The sequence below is a fragment of the Anolis carolinensis genome, chromosome 1, assembly GCF_035594765.1.
Source record: "Anolis carolinensis isolate JA03-04 chromosome 1, rAnoCar3.1.pri, whole genome shotgun sequence".
NCBI classification, from domain to species: domain Eukaryota; kingdom Metazoa; phylum Chordata; class Lepidosauria; order Squamata; family Dactyloidae; genus Anolis; species Anolis carolinensis.
In genome coordinates, this window is record NC_085841.1 from 357,213,508 (window position 1) to 357,231,119 (window position 17,612).

Below are 17,612 nucleotides of genomic sequence, written 5' to 3' on the forward strand. Positions count from 1 at the left end.
TCATGTATCACCAGTTCCAGAGACAACAGAAGCTTTTGACCAGCTTAAGTTTCATAAGAAAGAAGATTAAGACAGCTTATAAGCACCAGTTGTAAACCATTGCTTTGCATCAGAGGCAGAAGACTTTCAATGACTCCAGAGAGATGACTGCAACCAGCAAAATCTCTTTTTGTAATGTATTATTTTAAGCTATATTATAATAGTCCTGGGTGGAGTTAACTCTTTATTCATCTTGGTTTCAGAAAACTCATTTTGGTTATCTTTCACATTGCCTAAAGTGCCTCTGTATGTTAAGGGTCTTGATCTTAACAGAAGGTATACAGATAGCCCCTGAGTAAAGCCAGGCACTATAGTTTTTCCCAAAGGCTTGGGCGTGCCATCACAGGGCTACTAAGAGTTCTAGTCTAAAAGGGTAACTTTTCAAAACTCTGGTTATAATTATAGAAAATCAGAATTGAGAGAGTGCATCAACACTGCAGAATAAATGTCGTTTGATACCTCTTTGACTACCATGGCTCAATGCTGTGGGATCCTGGGAGTTGTAGTTAGGTTAGGTAGATAAGACCAGAGACCCTGTAAAACTATGATTCCAAATTACTGAGCCATTGCAGTGAAAGTGGTATCAAACTGAACCAGTTCTACAGTGTAGATATACTCTGAGTCCAGAGAGAAAAATAGACCTCATAGAGATGGTATCTGCACAGAACCTGTGAGAAAGGAGATCTTTTGGAGCAGAGCCCAAGGTATAAGTCTCATAAATAGCAAATGAGGCAGGAAACACGTGCTTGGACTGTGCCAGGAGAGAAAGGCTGGAAGGAGGGCAGACTCCTGTGATCAAATGTTTTTTGATGCAGCATTCCCTGGGCACAGGGGAAAAAACTTGAAAGTCAGATGGAAGAGTTCTAGGCTAGACTGCTTCCTGGCAGGCTATTTTGCTGTGTGTAGGAATGTTTATTTTTAAGTTTATATTGGGCTGGGTGCAAGGGGGAGCATTCTGTCTAGTGAGCCTTCAGCTGGTGTCTGAAATGGTGCAATCCTGACAGATTTACTACCTTGTCTGCTGTTTGAGAATTAGGACCCAGGAGATGTGCCTAAATTACCTAATGATCCCTTATGATCTCAGTAATTAAGCATGGCCAGCTATATTTTAGAGGCTCAAACTGGGAAAATCACCTCTGAGGATTCCCTAACCAAGAAAACTCAATGAAATGCATAGGGTTGCTATAAGCCAAGAGGTGACTTGAAGGCACATATACACAGAGAGACCCTCAGGACACCAAATAGTACAAATAGTTTTCATTTGACTGATTGATGTTTCCCACTTTCTACCCGTATGATACTTGATTATCCAAGCGAGTACCTATAGCCTGAGGGTGCATTTACACTGCAGAATGAATGCACTTTGACACCACTTTAACTACCATGGCTCAATGCTATGGAATCATAGGAGCTGCAGTTTTACAAGGACTTTAACCTTCTCTGCCAAAGAATGCTATTGCTTCAACAAGCCACAGCTTCCATGAGTCTTAAAGTGGTGTCAAACTGCATTCATTCTACAGTGCAGATACACTCATATTGAACATTCATCTTCACAGGCAAGGATCTGAACAGATGGTTTGTCCTAGAAACCAATGATAGGAAATTATAGTACAAGTATTGCTTCCATATGCTTGGTGTAGGGCTTTCCCTCTGCTAGAACAGAATACAAGTGTATCTGCTTGTGATCGCAGGAAATGCTGTGCAAATGTTTCTCAACATGAGGTTTTTAGCTGGGAAAACCAAACTGCCCTTAAAACACCTCCCAGAATTTCAGTGTGGAAAATGGAATGTGAAATATGAACGTAAGATTTCTTTCCTTTTTGTTCCTGTTTTGATTTTTAAAGTACAATATGTTTAATAAATAACAAAATATTTATATTTTATACACACACATAAAACTACACTTGGCTCCTAACTTGCCACGCAGGCACTTTAAGCTACAGGAGACAGTTCCAGCTTTTTAAAAAACCTAGAAAGAAAAGTTTTTGGATCAATATTGGAAAAGCTCAGTGGAGATGGATTCATATTCTGAGTTCTGGTTAATAAATGTTACTGGAGTTAGTCATTCTAATGCTGCTAAACCACCTGGAAGTTAAATATGGAAGGCAAACTAATGTGATAATCATATCCAATGCTTACAGGGGAGAAGACCCATCAAAAACAATGTGTTTTACTCAAAAACATGTGCAGGATCAATTTAGAGCACATGGGTCAAACTCGAATCTGGCCCTCCTTGTCTTTTTATGTGACCCTCCAGATGCTGGACTGCAACTCCTGTCTTCCTCATCATTAGACATCATGCCTGGAGCTGATGGGGTTGGGATACAGTTAACATCTGTAAGGCTGTAGTTTGTTCTGTTTAGTCAGGATAGTTGGGCTTGAATGCATGCAACAACAAAAATCCACAGAGCTTGGAAAAGTTGCTTTGGGGGACTTCAACATCTCAACGAGAGTGGCTACCACTACATGGTGAATTGTGGGAATTATCATGCAAAACTAAACAGTTTGAAGCACAGTAACCTGAAAGATTCAAAGTGCAATGCAACACAAATGTGTACCTACAGCTGTTGTGTGTCTTCCAACATATGGAAATTTATAGTAGGGTTTTCTGGGGATGGGAGTGTGTTACTCACCCCAAGGCCACCCAGTGGGTTTCCATGGCTGAGCAGTAAACCAAGGCCTGGTCTATAGAGTGATAGTCAATTGCTCAAAAATTATAGCACACTGGCTATCTGGGTATTAGATATAAATAGCAACCCTACTGTAATGCTACCTGGCCAAGCCAACTTTTGAAACTGGAAAGAAAGAGATAGTGATATTGAAAAGTGGTCTGCTGCTCACAATCATACACAACACTGGGGATACACAAGGAATTGGATGCACATTGAATGTCTATCATCACATTCACCTAAAAGTCTCCTCCTGTAAATGAAGTTGCAGAAGATTATTATCTCCTAACCTTTGCAGGAGGGGTTTTTGCCATTTTTGAGAGACACGGCCCTTAGGGAATTACGTTGACAGCTTTGAAGTCTGATTTTTATCATATGGTTCAGTTCCTTAATGGGTTGGATGTCTCGCATGGTGGACAACATTTTTGCTGGACAGCCTTTCCCTGATTTTTATCTTTTTTAAAAAGTGGGAACAAAAATAAACGGCACACATTATTCAAGACCTGTACACAAGTCAATGCAAGCCAAGGGGGTCTAGGGGCTTTCCTGATGATCCCAGAGCCAAAGCAATGATTTTCTGCATACCAAGCCTTCTAAGGTGGAAGGGGGGGGGGAGGCAGTTACATTTATATATCTTTAGTGATATTTACAATAGCTTAAGTACTCAGCATTGCCCAGGTATATATTTTATAATAGGACAAATCATAACATTGTTAAGTTAACAGTAAATACTCTTCCTATGTCATATCCTGGGTGTTTTCATGGCCTGACAACCTAAATGGCACCAAATCCAGCCTTTTCTTGAAAGCCACAGTCTCTCAGCCATGAACCAAGGTGCAGGCACACAATGTTTGCATTTTCTTAGCGGGTCTTACTTTTCTTCCTCCCTTTCCCTCATATACCTTGCCCCTCTTTCTTTTCTTCCTTCTTTTCATCCTTCCCTTTCCTCATACATCTTCCCACCTCCTCCTTTCCCTTCCTTTCCCTTCCCTCTTCTTTTTCCTCTTTTATGTGGCCTTTTCTTGATATTCACACTCTTGAAGACTCAGAGCAAGGTGCAGGTACTCACATGAATAACTATATAACTATTACATAAATATAACTATTATTTCATTCACTTGCTTTCCTTTCAACTCTAGTTTGCTCCAGAGTAGATATAAACTAGAATTCGAAAAATAAAACACCCACTAATTACTATAGGTACAAATATATATTTTATATCTATCTAATATAATATAATGTATTACCACTCCAGTTTTCACTATCTGCACCCATTTATTACCACTCTCCCTGGGTTTCTTCCAATGTGAATAAGTCTTTTACAATTAAAAGATCTATTTCTATGGCACCAGCAGCGCACATGGCCCCTCATTATGACACTGATGTTTAACACAAGCTATTAAAAGCCCACCACCATCAACAAAAAACTGACACAGCAAGCCAGACTACGCAGTGGGAGGTTATTAATCACATCCTGGGTATTGGTCTAAAGAATGGGGGGGGGGGGTTGACCCTTTGTCTGGAGGTTGTTTGCTTAAGGAGAATCTGAAATAATGGGGGGCAGCCCAGCTAATCTATGCACTCAAGGCCCAAAACAGCTGCAGGGGTGACAACAACAGAGAGAAGATGGGCAGGCTGTAATTCTTGCTCACATAAACAGACTTTATCGCTTTGTAATGAGTGATTTTGTGTGGATTAACTCATTCATTTCAAGAATAGGCATTCTGGATGAACATACCCCCTTCCCCTTTGGAAACTGCTTGACTACTCTGGACTTTATCTTTTTATTAATTATTATTTGCATCTCCCTCTTCCTCCAAGGAGGTTATGGTGGTGCATATACCAATTTTTCATGATTCAGGTTGAGCAGAGAAATACTGACTGGCTTGGTGTCATCTAGTGAGCTTCACAGCTAAATGTGAATTTGAATCAAAGCAAGCTTTATTATCCTGCAACCTAAATTATCTTTTAGTCCCAACTAGAGTAGACCAATTGAATTCTTTAGCTGTTGACTCTCCATTTACCAATCAATTTAATGGGTCTAACTAGCTGGGATGATTCAAGAGCATGCCAATCAAAATTTTACTGAGTTTTTATTAAACAAAAAACAAAATGAACAAGAGAACCAAAGAAATGGAAGAATGGATGGATGGAAGGAAGGAAGGAAGGCAGGAAGGTGCAATAATCATGTACCAAATGCTACCAGAATCACATAGAGGGAACACGAAGAGAGATCATATAGTTGACCCTCTGTATTTAAGGGTTCTGTACCTATTGATTCAACCACATTCAATATTTTTAAAAATCCAAACAGTAACTTTGATTTGACCATTTTATATAAGGGCTGCCATTTTACTAGAGCACAGTATATAATAGGACTTGAGCATCCACTGATTCAAGTATCCACAATGAGTCCTTGAACCAAACCCCAGCAGATACTAAGGGCCCGCTGTGTATTTTAACTGGTTGATATTTCATTTTGTGGCTTCCTCTTACATGTCCTTAGCACAAACAAAGGGGGGGGACCTTCTTATTGAAGGGCATGTCACAAACTTTATGTCACACTCTGATGCCACTCTCTATCATTAAGTCTAGAATCAGCCTTTGTCTCTGGGAAGTAGGACATGAGAACCATAGCATCTTCCTGCTTACCATTCATATAGAAGGCAGAGTTTTTGCGATATAGCAGAGAAAACCAGGATGGCAGCCATGAACAACTAGAAGCTCTATGGATTTGTCCAGCCCCCTTTTAACACTGTCCAGATTGGTAGCTATCAGCATATCTTGGAATCGTGCTAAGACTAAGTCAATGTATGGCCACAATATAACAGTCAGGCAGAGGTGTGTGTGTGTGTGTGTGTGTGTGTGTGTGTGTGTGTGTGTATATATATATATATATATATATATATATATATATGCTGGAATATGGATTAATATTAAAAAGAACATTTAAGAGTTATGGCAATTGCACAGAGCTTATTATAGGCAAGGGTTTTGTGGGTCTTAATGCAAGTCTGAGAGATGGAATCATGCTGAAATATATCCTATATTTTTTTTTTAATTTTCCTGAAAAGCTACTCCATATTCTCTTGTCTGCAAAAACCACTATCAACCCAAATCGAAAACAAATGCGCTCCAGGATTTAGTTTTCCATATATCACGCAGAAATCAATGGCTGTAAATATCACCACTGAAATGCCCTAGTTGGCACAGGGAGAGAAAGAAAACTAGAGAGAGGGGGGAAAGGGGAGAAACCCATTCCTTTCAGCTGGAAAGAATAAGCTTTTTGATATATTAATATCTTTATATTAAATTGCTCTGAAGGGTTTTGCTGCTTCTTGTGCTTTTTCATCATTAAACGAACATGTACATTCAATTTACTTGGAATATGTGACATTTTCTTCTGCATGAGTTGCATTAAATGGTGGTTAGAAGGAAAGACACAAGAATCCCATTCCACACGTGGAGGAAGGGAGCAGAGAGGAAGGGAGGCACACGAGCCAATATTTTTCATTACCCTGTCAGCAAAACAAATACACTTTGCTGCATTTTACGGTCCAAAAAATTAACGATGGTATATCTTTTCATATTCCCTTTTTTTTTGCCCCAGTCAAATGAATGTATCCAATAGCAAAAGCGCACACAAACACACATGCCACACATAAAGGCCAGGACAAGGAACATTGGTTTTAGAAGCAAGTTTTAAAAGAGCAGACATCCGTTCTGAAGGAACGCTGAAATCCATCAAAATAATAAGAAAACGTAACATAAGCAGCGAACTGTATGGTTTTTTATTTTATTTTTTTGGGACTTACCACGAGAGCAAAATACGCCATAAAGAAAAATGATAAACTACTTGTGTAGCCAAGAAAGCCTGTAAAATAACAGTAAAAATAAGAGGCAATTTATAAGGAAAGTGATCCTGACGTAGAGCTAAAAGCGCTTGTAGGTATGTTTTCCATTACAGGGCTTGGTATCTGGGGCTTAAGACTCAGAATAACAACATTCCAACTTGCCTGTCACAGATCATTTATGCAGTTTTGTAGGGCAGAATTAGAACTGGCTTACCACTAATGGCATGCTATAAGTAAATGCAGCTCTTTAATGTCCTGCTGTAAAGGTTTTATTTTAGTAGAGCAGACAAAACACTACTGCAATCTCAGTAATAGGTTAACTAGGCAAAGCTGGGGGGGGGGGGGAGAGGGGACAGAATAAGTTGCAAATAAACCCACCCCCTATCTTTCTTGGGATCTTTCTCCCTCCCCTTTTTAAAACCAATAACCTATTAAAGGGTTTCTTTAAAACCCTTCAATTAAACTGCTACTAAAAGAGAAGTAATTATGTAATTATGACCACAATAAGGCCCCCTTTTAAAATTACTCACCAATTTTAGGAAGAAGTGCTAGAGGAAAGACAATGCAGACGGAGGTAATCAGGAGCAGCAATCTCCCGTCAAGGTACCAGGAACTATCAGGTGAGATAAAACAAGGTGATTGTAGTGTCAAATGCTCTTTTGCTGAGAACAACTCAATCTTCAGGATAGACAGATTCTTGGAAATTAAGTGATCTTCTTCAGTTTTCAACAAAATTGCTTTGGGAGTCAGGATGTTAAAGGACACATTCAAAACTGTGATGCTACCACTTACTATACATAATAAAGGGGGCAGGTAGGCTTTCACCTAATTAAATAAATCTCAAGCTGCAATCTTTCTTAGGAGTGAATGCTATCAAACTCAGTAAGATTTTCTTGAGAATACATACCTTCAGGATTGTTTTAAAATAAATAATCATCTGCTCCCCAATTAATGAAGGGCACATTCCGTACAGTATATAGTATCTTACTGATGGCAAGCAAAAAACCTTTCCAGACTTAATTAAACAATAAAGCTCTTTTGGGGGGGGGGGGTAATTGTTTAATTGGCTGAAGTTACAACATCTGCTTAGCCACAAAGAAACCTAATAGTCCAGTGCAAAGTCTAAACTTATTCCATAAGGTAAATGTGAGCAAGACGTTTTAAAGGAATAGTTGTGTGTCCCAATGGATAACCAGTCCTAGATAGCAGATGCTGGTCATCCAGTGAAGACAAATGAAAATATACAATGTAATCAGTAAACTGTTGTTTGAATACTTTTTTAACCAGAAAAATAAAGATAATCCCCAAATACAATTTTTTCCCAATGTTGGACAAATTGTGCTTTTTAAACCAATTATTCTAAACTTCGATAACCATTTTAGGAATGTTTCTTTTTTAATTCAACTATTTTCTGTTGGTGGGCAGGATAACAGAATGACTGAGACATGGCATACAGCATTTTAAAAGCACAATACAATTAAAGAACTATTCATATAGAAGTTAAAACACAACTAAACTAAATTTCTGTTTAAGAGACACAAGGTAAAACAATTAAAAACAAGTTAAAAGAGCATCATAAAATACTTTAAAACATGCATCCTTGTTAAAAAAAAGTAAACGTTCATCAATTTACTAGATGTTTATTTAGATTTAATTTACTAACACGAATACAAGTACCCTACCCATTCTCTTTTCCCTACCATACCCTCTAGAAAAAAATATTTGGAAATGACTAATAAAAATTACACACCAAAAAAGTATATGTTCCTTAAACTAAAAACAAAAACTTCCTTAGATATAAAGACAGCAGGGAGGGCACAAAGCAGATTTTCTAGGGAAGGGAGCAGCTACCAAGACGATTTCCTTTCATGTCCACATCAGATATTCCTGGGATGGAGGCAAGGCTGAAAAGCCTTTCTTTGCAGCTCTTAGCACACAGGTAGGTTCATAGAGAAAGCTACAGTTTTTTCAAAGCCCTGTGCAGTTTGGACCCAAGCTGCATGGGGCTTTAAATGCCATACTCATCATGTTCAAATCTGTCCAAAAACAGATTGACAGCTAATAGAGTTGACTTAGCCAATTGGTTATATGATCCTGATAATCCAGTTAGCAGCCTGGCCACAACTTTTTGAACCCACTGGAGTTTCTAAACAGTTTCCAAAAGGAATCCCGTGTAGTGTGTGTTATAGTAATCCAAATAAGATGCAATGGCCATAACCAGATCTGATGATTCAAGGAAAAGATGTAGTTATTGCATCTGTTTTAGCTGGTGCAAACATACTCCTAGACACTGGTGAGACCCGGACATCCAAGCAAAGAACCTGAGATTTCAGGAGGAGCATAATCTCATCCAACATGGTTGAATCCCTACTCCTTGATCTGTTGTTGACCGACCAGAAATAACTGTGTTTTATCTGGATTAAGTTTCAAATTCATTTGTTCTCATTGAGTCTTTAGCAAAAGCAACTCTCTTGCAATTGGATGGAAAGGGGATATAAAGCTGGATGTCATAGTGGTAACATCCAACTCCAAAAGTTTGGATAACCTCTTTCAGCAGTTTCATGTAGATGTTAAATAGCACAAGGGATAAAGCAGAACTCTAAGGGGTCTCGTGGGTCAATAGTATCAAGCAGGAATCCCCCAGCACTACTTCTAAGTTACCTTCTCCCAAAGCAAGAGCTGGAACCAATTCAGAACTGCTGAGGGTTCTACATTATGGGGATATGAGGTCCTTGATCAATTGAAACAACTCCACACAGAGAAGAATGGCTTTTCTATAGTTTCCATTAGTGTGTAAATATATTTGTTGTTCTGTGCTGACCTTCTGCCTTTAAAAAAACATTATCAGGATTATATGGAGTGGAGAAGCTTCCACTCATGAACCTTCTGAATGGGAAATTGATAACATTGTATAAAAATGCCCTGGACATGTGGATAATTCAGGAACATCTGAAAAAAACACAGCACTTTGGAAAAAGTGCCACAGAAATTGTAAGCAAGGACAACCTCAACTAACAGCTTCTTTCATCACTCTTCATGGCAAGGGCATGTTCTCCTGCTCCAGCAAAATAAATATGTCGTAAGAAAAGTTAAGAGTCCTGATGACTGTGACCTGTCAAGTCATCAAAATGTTCTGAAGGAACATCATGTGAAGAGTCTTCTTGGCTAAAACTGTAGCTGATAAGGGCCTTAATGCATCATCTCTTTGGGTTGTTCCCCATAAACACCTTGAGCTCAGGGTTTATTTAGCGCAGAGCATGGTTAGCACCTCATAAACAAGCCCGGGCATCATATTACTATTTAAGTAGGCCATTCACATATGGGCATGTCTGCACTGGTTGTTGAAGCAAGGTGGACAGTGCTGACCAGAGCAATATTTCATACACATTTGACCTCCCTGTGTAGATATATCTATCTATGTATCTATTTACCCTGTTTCCCCTAAAATAAGACATTCCCAGAAAATAAGACCTAGTAGAGGTTTTGCTGAATTGCTAAATATAAGGCCCTCCCCCAAAAGTAAGACCTAGCAAAGTTTTTGTTTGGAAGCATGCCCGCCAAACAGAACACCAGAGCATGCAGGATTGGTAAATGTACGTACCATAGAGTGTTGAACATGGAAATGATGGTAGTAACAAGAAATTCTTGAAAGTTTGTCTGGTTATGCTAGTTTGTTATAACTACTGTACAGTATATAATAAATGTTCATTTTTTTGTTCAACAATAAATGTGAATTCTTCTTCATGGAAAACTAAGACATCCCCTGAAAATAAGACCTAGTGCATCTTTGGGAGCAAAAATTAATATAAGACACTGTCTTATTTTTGGGGAAACGCGGTATAATAGGACGTACCTAAAGGGCAGAGACCTTAAAACAGAAATGTACCAAATCTGGACTGATCTTGGAAGCTAAGCAGAATCAGGCCTGGGTAGGACCTGGATGGGAGGCTGCTCTGTATGCTGTGATTCAGAAAAAGGTAATGGAAAACCATGTCTAAATACTCCTAGACAGTGAAATTCATGGGGTCACCATGAGTCAACTGGTGGCTTGAAGATGTACGCATAAATATATATCTACAGCTTTGAAATACTTTTAAACCCCCCAAAAGCAAACTTTGTGTTTGCCATTTTATATAAGGGGCATCATTTCACTGTGTCAGCATATATAATGGGACTTGAGCATCCACAAATGTTGGTATCCATAGGACCCCCTGGAACAAAACTCCTTCAGATGCCAAGGACTCACTGTATCTTAAAGGCAATACAACACTCAAAACAGTTTGTGCAGTGGGCATTTCAATGAACCACTGTGTGGCACTGCCCCACAAATTACTCCAAAATGACCCTAAGTGCCCTCAGCTGATTTCAATTTTATTCTCATTTGGGAAGTGAGTCTTGGGATCCTCACAAAAAACTAGGAAGTATATGTGTTTATATCCACATTTTCCAGTCTCTCAGCTAATTAGCAAATGGGATGCAAAAACACAAAGGGAAAGAGCAGCGAGTCAACTATTCCAATTGCTGTTGTGGCTTTCCAACCACTAACCAAACCAATATCCTTTTTCAAGGTTTCTCTGGATGATACATCACCAGCACACTTTTGGCCTTGAATTCTCCACTCAGCAAGATCAGAAGCAAACTGTACTTTCTCCCTGGCTCCCCCCCCCCCCCCCCCCCCCGGGCTCCTAATGATGTGGAATATTTGCACCTTAGGATGTTCTGGATTGCAACTCCCATCAGAGGTCGAACGGCCTGTGAGAATTACAGACCAAAACTTGTAGAGCAGAACTGGGCAACTGCGGAAAGTCCAGCAGACACTTTTAAGGGGCTCATCTCTGGGCCACATAGACCTTCAAAATACTCAAAACAAAAACTCAAAGTGGCCAAAATCTACCTCTGATTCTCAAAAATTGATATTTTTAATGTCAAACAAGACGCAGAGGCTTTGCAATCTTTAAAAAAAGTCAACTGTAGCATTTAGAAGCTTTCTCTTGGTTTCTGACCAAAAACTCATTCTTAGTTTTTGGCTAGAAAAAAAGTCTGTCTGGGGATTCTGTAGGGGTCAAGGGCTACCAAAACATTTTTGCCCAACCAACCTAGATTGCCAAATGTTTTCTATTCCTTGTCTAAATCAATAGATCCCAAATGTATTTGAACACAAAATCTCCTGGTCTGGAATTTACGTTCTGTGCATACAGAAGAGGGGACAGATTACCAAAACAAAAGGAGAGGGGCTCAGACCACACCTGAAATACTGTGTCCAGTTCTGGAAATTCAAGCAAGATTTGACAAGATAGAATTTATCCAGAGGAAAGTGACCAAAACACCCAAAGGTCTGTGGCCAAGCCCTATGAGAAGCAGTTTCGGGAGCAGGGAATGTTTAGCTCAGAGAAGATTGAGAGGGAACATGATAGCCATGTTTAAATATTTGAAAGGATGTCACTTTGTCTCTACAAGCTTGTTTTCTGCTACTCTACAGACTAGGGCATGGGCAGGGAAAGAGATTCCACGTAAACATTATGAAGAGCTTCCTAATGACAAGAGTTGTTTTGCAGTGGAATGTGCTGTCTCGGACCTTGGTGGAGTCTTCTTGTCTGGAGGGAGTGGTTTGTATATTCCTGCATGGCACAATGAGATTGGACTGGATGGCCCTTGTGGTCTCTTCCAATTCTATGATTCTATTAATCAGGTTCCCTAGAAAACTGATATCCAACTTTTCTTCTACTTTCCAGAAAATGAATCTTCTCACCCCATGCTGTCTCTTTGTACAGTGTGTTTCCTGAGACAAACATTCCATAGTTTCAGTGGAGCCAGCATGATATAATGGTTTGAGCATTGGGCTACTGCTCTGGAGAGTCCATCTTCAGCCATGGAAATCCACTAGGTCACCACTCAGGGCAAATCACACTCTCTTAGCCCCATTAACTTCTGTGATAGAGTTGCCTGAGGGTCATCAAATGTTAAAAAAGACATGTAAGCATATAAGAACTGTATGAAATATATTTAGGATTGTAGCCATATGCATACACTGGGACAGTGCTTCTCAAATCTTTTATTCATGCCCCTCTTTACCTCTATATGCAGATGTTGTGCCTCGCCCCCAACATAGATACATTATAGTACAATACATGAAAAAGTACTTTGTTTAGTGTGCATATTTTAATTTATACTTTTTTTACAATTAGTTTCATCTTTTTAAGGAAGTGACATGGTTCAAATCAAAACAGTTTTATTTAGTTTTCTTCAATAAATGAGTTTGATAATAAATTGCTTACTTAAAATAAAAATTAAAGAATATTTTCCCAAAAATAGAGACAAAGGGAAAGGCAATTAATTCCACTGTAATCAAAAATGAAATCCAACTACAATAACATTTTTCTTTGTAAGTCTATAGTAGCTCTGTTCTCATCTCCATACCAGATACATTTTGTGGGTCTTACTCAAATTCAGGTGCACATTGTTTGAGTCATAGAGATTATTTTTAAAAGCAGAAATAAACTCCTAATTTTAAAACTAAATTTATATTGACAACACATTCTTAATTATTGTAATCAAATTATTATATTGGAGGAAGAAACAACCATCACTGCCCTAATATTTCAATTCCTTGTACATTTGAAGCATCCCCTTTGATTTGACATATAATTATGCATTTTTTCATTTCTAAGCATTTCCTCTACTTTAAAAATCTATTGCAAAGAGGTACACATGAAAGTTCTGCTCTATCATAGATTAACTTAACGAAATTGAAGGCCCTTGGGAACAAGAATTTCTTTTAAAAATGTTATTTAGGCAGTTGGGAATTCTGCCCTATCAGCACTTAGTCTTTGGCTGATGTTGACAAAAGCAAGAAAGATGCTTCTTGCTTATACAGCAATTTGAAAATATTTGTTATGGAAAGAACATTATTGTTGGAGAAGGTAGAAGCGCCCAAGGTTATGGCTGCGTTCTGGAAAACGCATTAAACGCTGACTGTAAATGAAATAGACTGTCTCTCAGAAGAACCAATTTATTCACATAAAGCTCACTAAAGGGTTAAGAATTTCACTCCTTGAGTTTTCTAAGATGTTTTGGTTTGGCATTTCTTTCCTCTTTTCCTCCCCTCTTTTCTCTCTCTCTCTTTGGTAACTATTTTTATAAGGACTCCAATGCTGTCTCTGGCCAAATGTTTTCCTTGGCAGTTGGGACCATCCGCTGCAGATGACTTGCTCATAAAGCGTTTATTATGGAGTAACACAACGTTTTGGCACAGCCAGATGTCCTCCGCAGATCTGGCGCATTCTATCAGAGCCTTGGTGCGTGCTGATGTTCAGGCTTTGGCAACCTTGGTTTTTGTTCCATATAGGTGAAAAGAGCCTGCAGAGCTTTATGTCTGACTTAGATCTGCAGCTGGACCATAAGACTATCCAAGCATGCCCAGATGCCAGCCAAAATTGGGGCAATATGGATCTGTGCTGAACAATCCAAGCAATACATGCCAAGGCACCATGCTGCACATAACAGTAACTACCAAAGTGTTAGCAGTGGGAAAAATAGCTTTAGAACTAAATTTTCCATGAGTCCAAAGTACCACCTATAAAGGAGGGAGAACTGTCCTTCTATGTGATTCAGAACTCTAGTCATATCTTCCTCCAACTTGGTCAGGACGTTACGGTGAGAAAGGATAATTCTACAGCATCTCTGGATTCTGATATAGGAATGACTGTTGCTCAGATGAAGCATATCCAGAACCGTGTCTGCCCAAAATATATAAGGCTCATCTGAAAACAGAATAGATAGAGTTGGAAGAGAACACAAGGCCCATCCAGTCCAACTCCTTGCCATACATGAACACACAAACAAAACACTCCTAAATAGATAGCTTTAAAAATCTCCAGAGAAGTAGACTCTGTTACACTTCAATATCCCATTTCCTTCAGGAAATTCTTCCTAATGTTTGGGTGGAATCTCTTTTCCTGTTATTTGAATCTGCTGTCTCTTGTCCTAGTCTCTATAGCAACTCCAAAACTGTGTTCCGTGAAATCTTAGGGTTCCTTCCACAAAAGCATTGTAAGAACAATGTGAAAAATCTTAAAAGATTTTTAAAAAATCTTTTTTAAAGTCTGTGTCAGAGTACGAAGGTCTTATTAAAATTCATCACATCACTGCTTTAAAAACGAAATTCGAATCTGTGCCACTGAATAACTATTGGATAGGACTGATAGAAAAATAGGTATCACTCTGTTGAAAGGTTAACTGTGATATGCTCCCCCTCATATACACCAAGCGATGCTAGTCAGGTTTTTAAACTAATGTTTATACCAAAAACAAATTGGATGTTGACCTGGATTTACATATTCAACTGCCAGACTTAAAAGTCCTACTTCAAAACTATTTTAAATACAAAAATGAAACAGATTCATTTATCACTTTAGGTGTATATCCCTTATTTTCCTCAACCAAAATAATTGTTTGTGATTATATCAATTTTTTCTTGTAGCAAAATAAACTTTGTTGTTACTTTGTCTTTATTTCCAAACCTACTACATTAAACAAAACACTCAGGCAATAGCAGTAGATGGAAAATGGAAGAACTTTGTGAGGTCACAATGCTTAGGGGAAGAGTTAGGGTTCTGTGGCTAGGTGGGAGGGAATTCTTCCGAAAGGTACAATGTCCAAAAAAATTGGGAAGCACTACTCTGCAGAGATAGAAAACAGGTTTGCTCCCTCCACAACAGAGTAAAGTTTTAATTTTTTTTAAACTATCTGTTTTTTTAGTTAAAGGATTTTTTACCTTGCTTTTTCACACATGTGCTTTAGGAGACTTGCTAACAACAACAAAACAAAACTCCTAGAAAAGACTGGCAATACAAATCATTAATTGTGTAAGCAGAAGACAATGAGCAGAATCAGCAGAAGCATCCCAGAAAGAGTTATGACACTACAGTGCAGAAACACAGACTAACACAATTTTTCTGACAGTTATTTAAAAATATCAGAATAGTGTATTGACTCTAGCTAAATATCTGAGACATATCCCAGCTACCAGTGATTGCCCAACTAAGATATGAAACTAGAACCACCCACGAAGAAGTCTTTAATGATGACCTTAATTAATGGAGAGTCATGTACAGCTGAAGGAAAACTTCTGAATACAGCCAGTCCATCATTTCCATGGATTCCGCAGCCACTGATTCCATAATCCATAGCTTGAAATATTTTAAAAATCCAAAACACAAACCTTGATTTTTCCATTTTATATACAGGGCACAATTTTCATATGCCACTGTGGCTGAGGGGACTTTGGTATCCATGAGGGGACCAGGAACTAAATTGGTGTGGATATCAAGGACCCACCATACATTGCTCCAAGGTCACTGAGAACTTATACAAGTCTGTGGAAAAACCAAAGGAGATGCCACAGGGACAACGCAGCACAACAATTTGAAGATATAACTACATTCAAGAGTTTGGAAAACTGTTCTTTTGTGAACCACATCTCCCAGACTTTAGGGTCACGTTGGCTGGAGGATCTTGGAGCTTCTAAAAAGTGATTTTTCCCAGCCTCTTGGCATGGTACACTTGAGAATAACTAGATCAAATGTGCTGATCATATCACAAATTAATATCTGAGCCACATAATGAACTGCAGGACAACTGACAAGAGAAAAGATTTCTCATAATTTTTAGAGCACTTGTCAAGCAGGGCGGATGGGCTGCTCCCATTCCCACAATTTCCAGTCTATATTGACTTAAGGGTGCCAGGGGTTATAACACAATGGATGCCCCTTATTTGAGGTCCAAAATACCTGTCCACTATAGAACAGGGAAGTGCCCTTTATTATAACAGATCTTCCCTATCTGAAGACTGAAAATCTTTCCTATTATATGAACTAAATAAGATTCTTAAAACACTATTTCCAAATGCTGATCCTTCATAAAAACAGAAATGTGTGTCTTGTGTAATTTATGAATGTGAACGATATGTTAACTTTACAGATAAATACATAGTTCTGTTGACTGGCCTTTCATTTAGTATTTAAGTGGAACAAAAACTTCTTCCTGGCTATCAACCCTGCTAGTTATGAATATTAATTCTCCCTTAGTGATGTTTAAAACCTGGAAACACTAGACGTTTTTATAACACGAAAATAACTAAAGAATTTCCATTTTAAATAGAGCTATGTCTCAAAAACTCAAATCCTAACACCCTCAATACAAAAGCCCATAATGAAAAACACTTTGCTATTTGACTTTCTGAAAGCGTACTCAAAATGTTGTGCATTAACTTCTGGTTTACAGAGTATGTTTTATGGTAAGAGTTCAAATTCACTGAAACCAAGAGACTGAAAAAGACAACTCGAAGATAGCCTGCAGCTATTTAAATGTAGGAGCAAAAGGCAACTACAATATATTCAAAACAAGTACAAGCTATTCCGAGGTTGGAACATTTTTCTCAGCAAGCCAAGCCACTTTTTTCCTCCCCAAAGTCAATTCTAAAGGCGAAGGGAACACAGCTGCACAGCCAAATTGGAGGAATTATAAAACAAATATGAAAACTGGCACGGATCCCAAAGCCTAGTCCAATAACTACTCAGCGAAAACAAAAATATTTAAAATTTCAGTAACTGCCAAATTTTGCTTTGTGGTTTTAAAAAATATGTTAACATGGTAACATGACAGCAGCAGTTTAAACGTTTCAGGCTCAGTCACAGGCCGGGTTGTATGTTTTGCATTTGGTGCTAAAACAAGGTGACTTTAACAGGCGATGGAACCCCTTGGAAATGAGAGTTCATCTTGATGGGACAAAAATGGATCCTGCTGCATAAAAATGAAGATGATAAATTGTCTCTGGGCAAATGAGGTAGGAAAGTCACCTTGTGAAAAAAGCAGGCATGTTTCTTTTTAAAAAAAACATTCAGAAACCAATAATGTGTGACTTAGGGCTGACTCTGCAAGACCAAAGAAACTACCTTGCTGTTTTAAATAGACCCCTACAATTGATCCAAACGGCAACTGATTAAAGTTGGGATGTGTCAAACCTCAAGTTAAAAAAATACAATTTTCCAGG

General features: G+C 38.5%; 1 protein-coding gene across 5 annotated transcripts in view; it reads right to left on the reverse strand.

Moving 5' to 3' along the window:
- The window catches only part of slc38a6 (solute carrier family 38 member 6), a 59,615-nt gene that overhangs the window by 14,991 nt on the left and 27,012 nt on the right, over window positions 1-17,612 (reverse strand). For all 5 annotated transcript variants that reach the window (XR_507005.3, XM_008116714.3, XM_008116715.3 and 2 more), the window contains exons 7-8: window positions 7,093-7,175; window positions 6,524-6,582 (exon numbers count right to left, since the gene is read on the reverse strand). Coding sequence is in view for 4 of the 5 variants with exons in the window: in XM_008116714.3 (XP_008114921.2) it covers window positions 6,524-6,582; window positions 7,093-7,175 (142 nt within the window). In the remaining variant the exon portion in view is untranslated. The remainder of the gene's footprint in view (window positions 1-6,523; window positions 6,583-7,092; window positions 7,176-17,612) is intronic.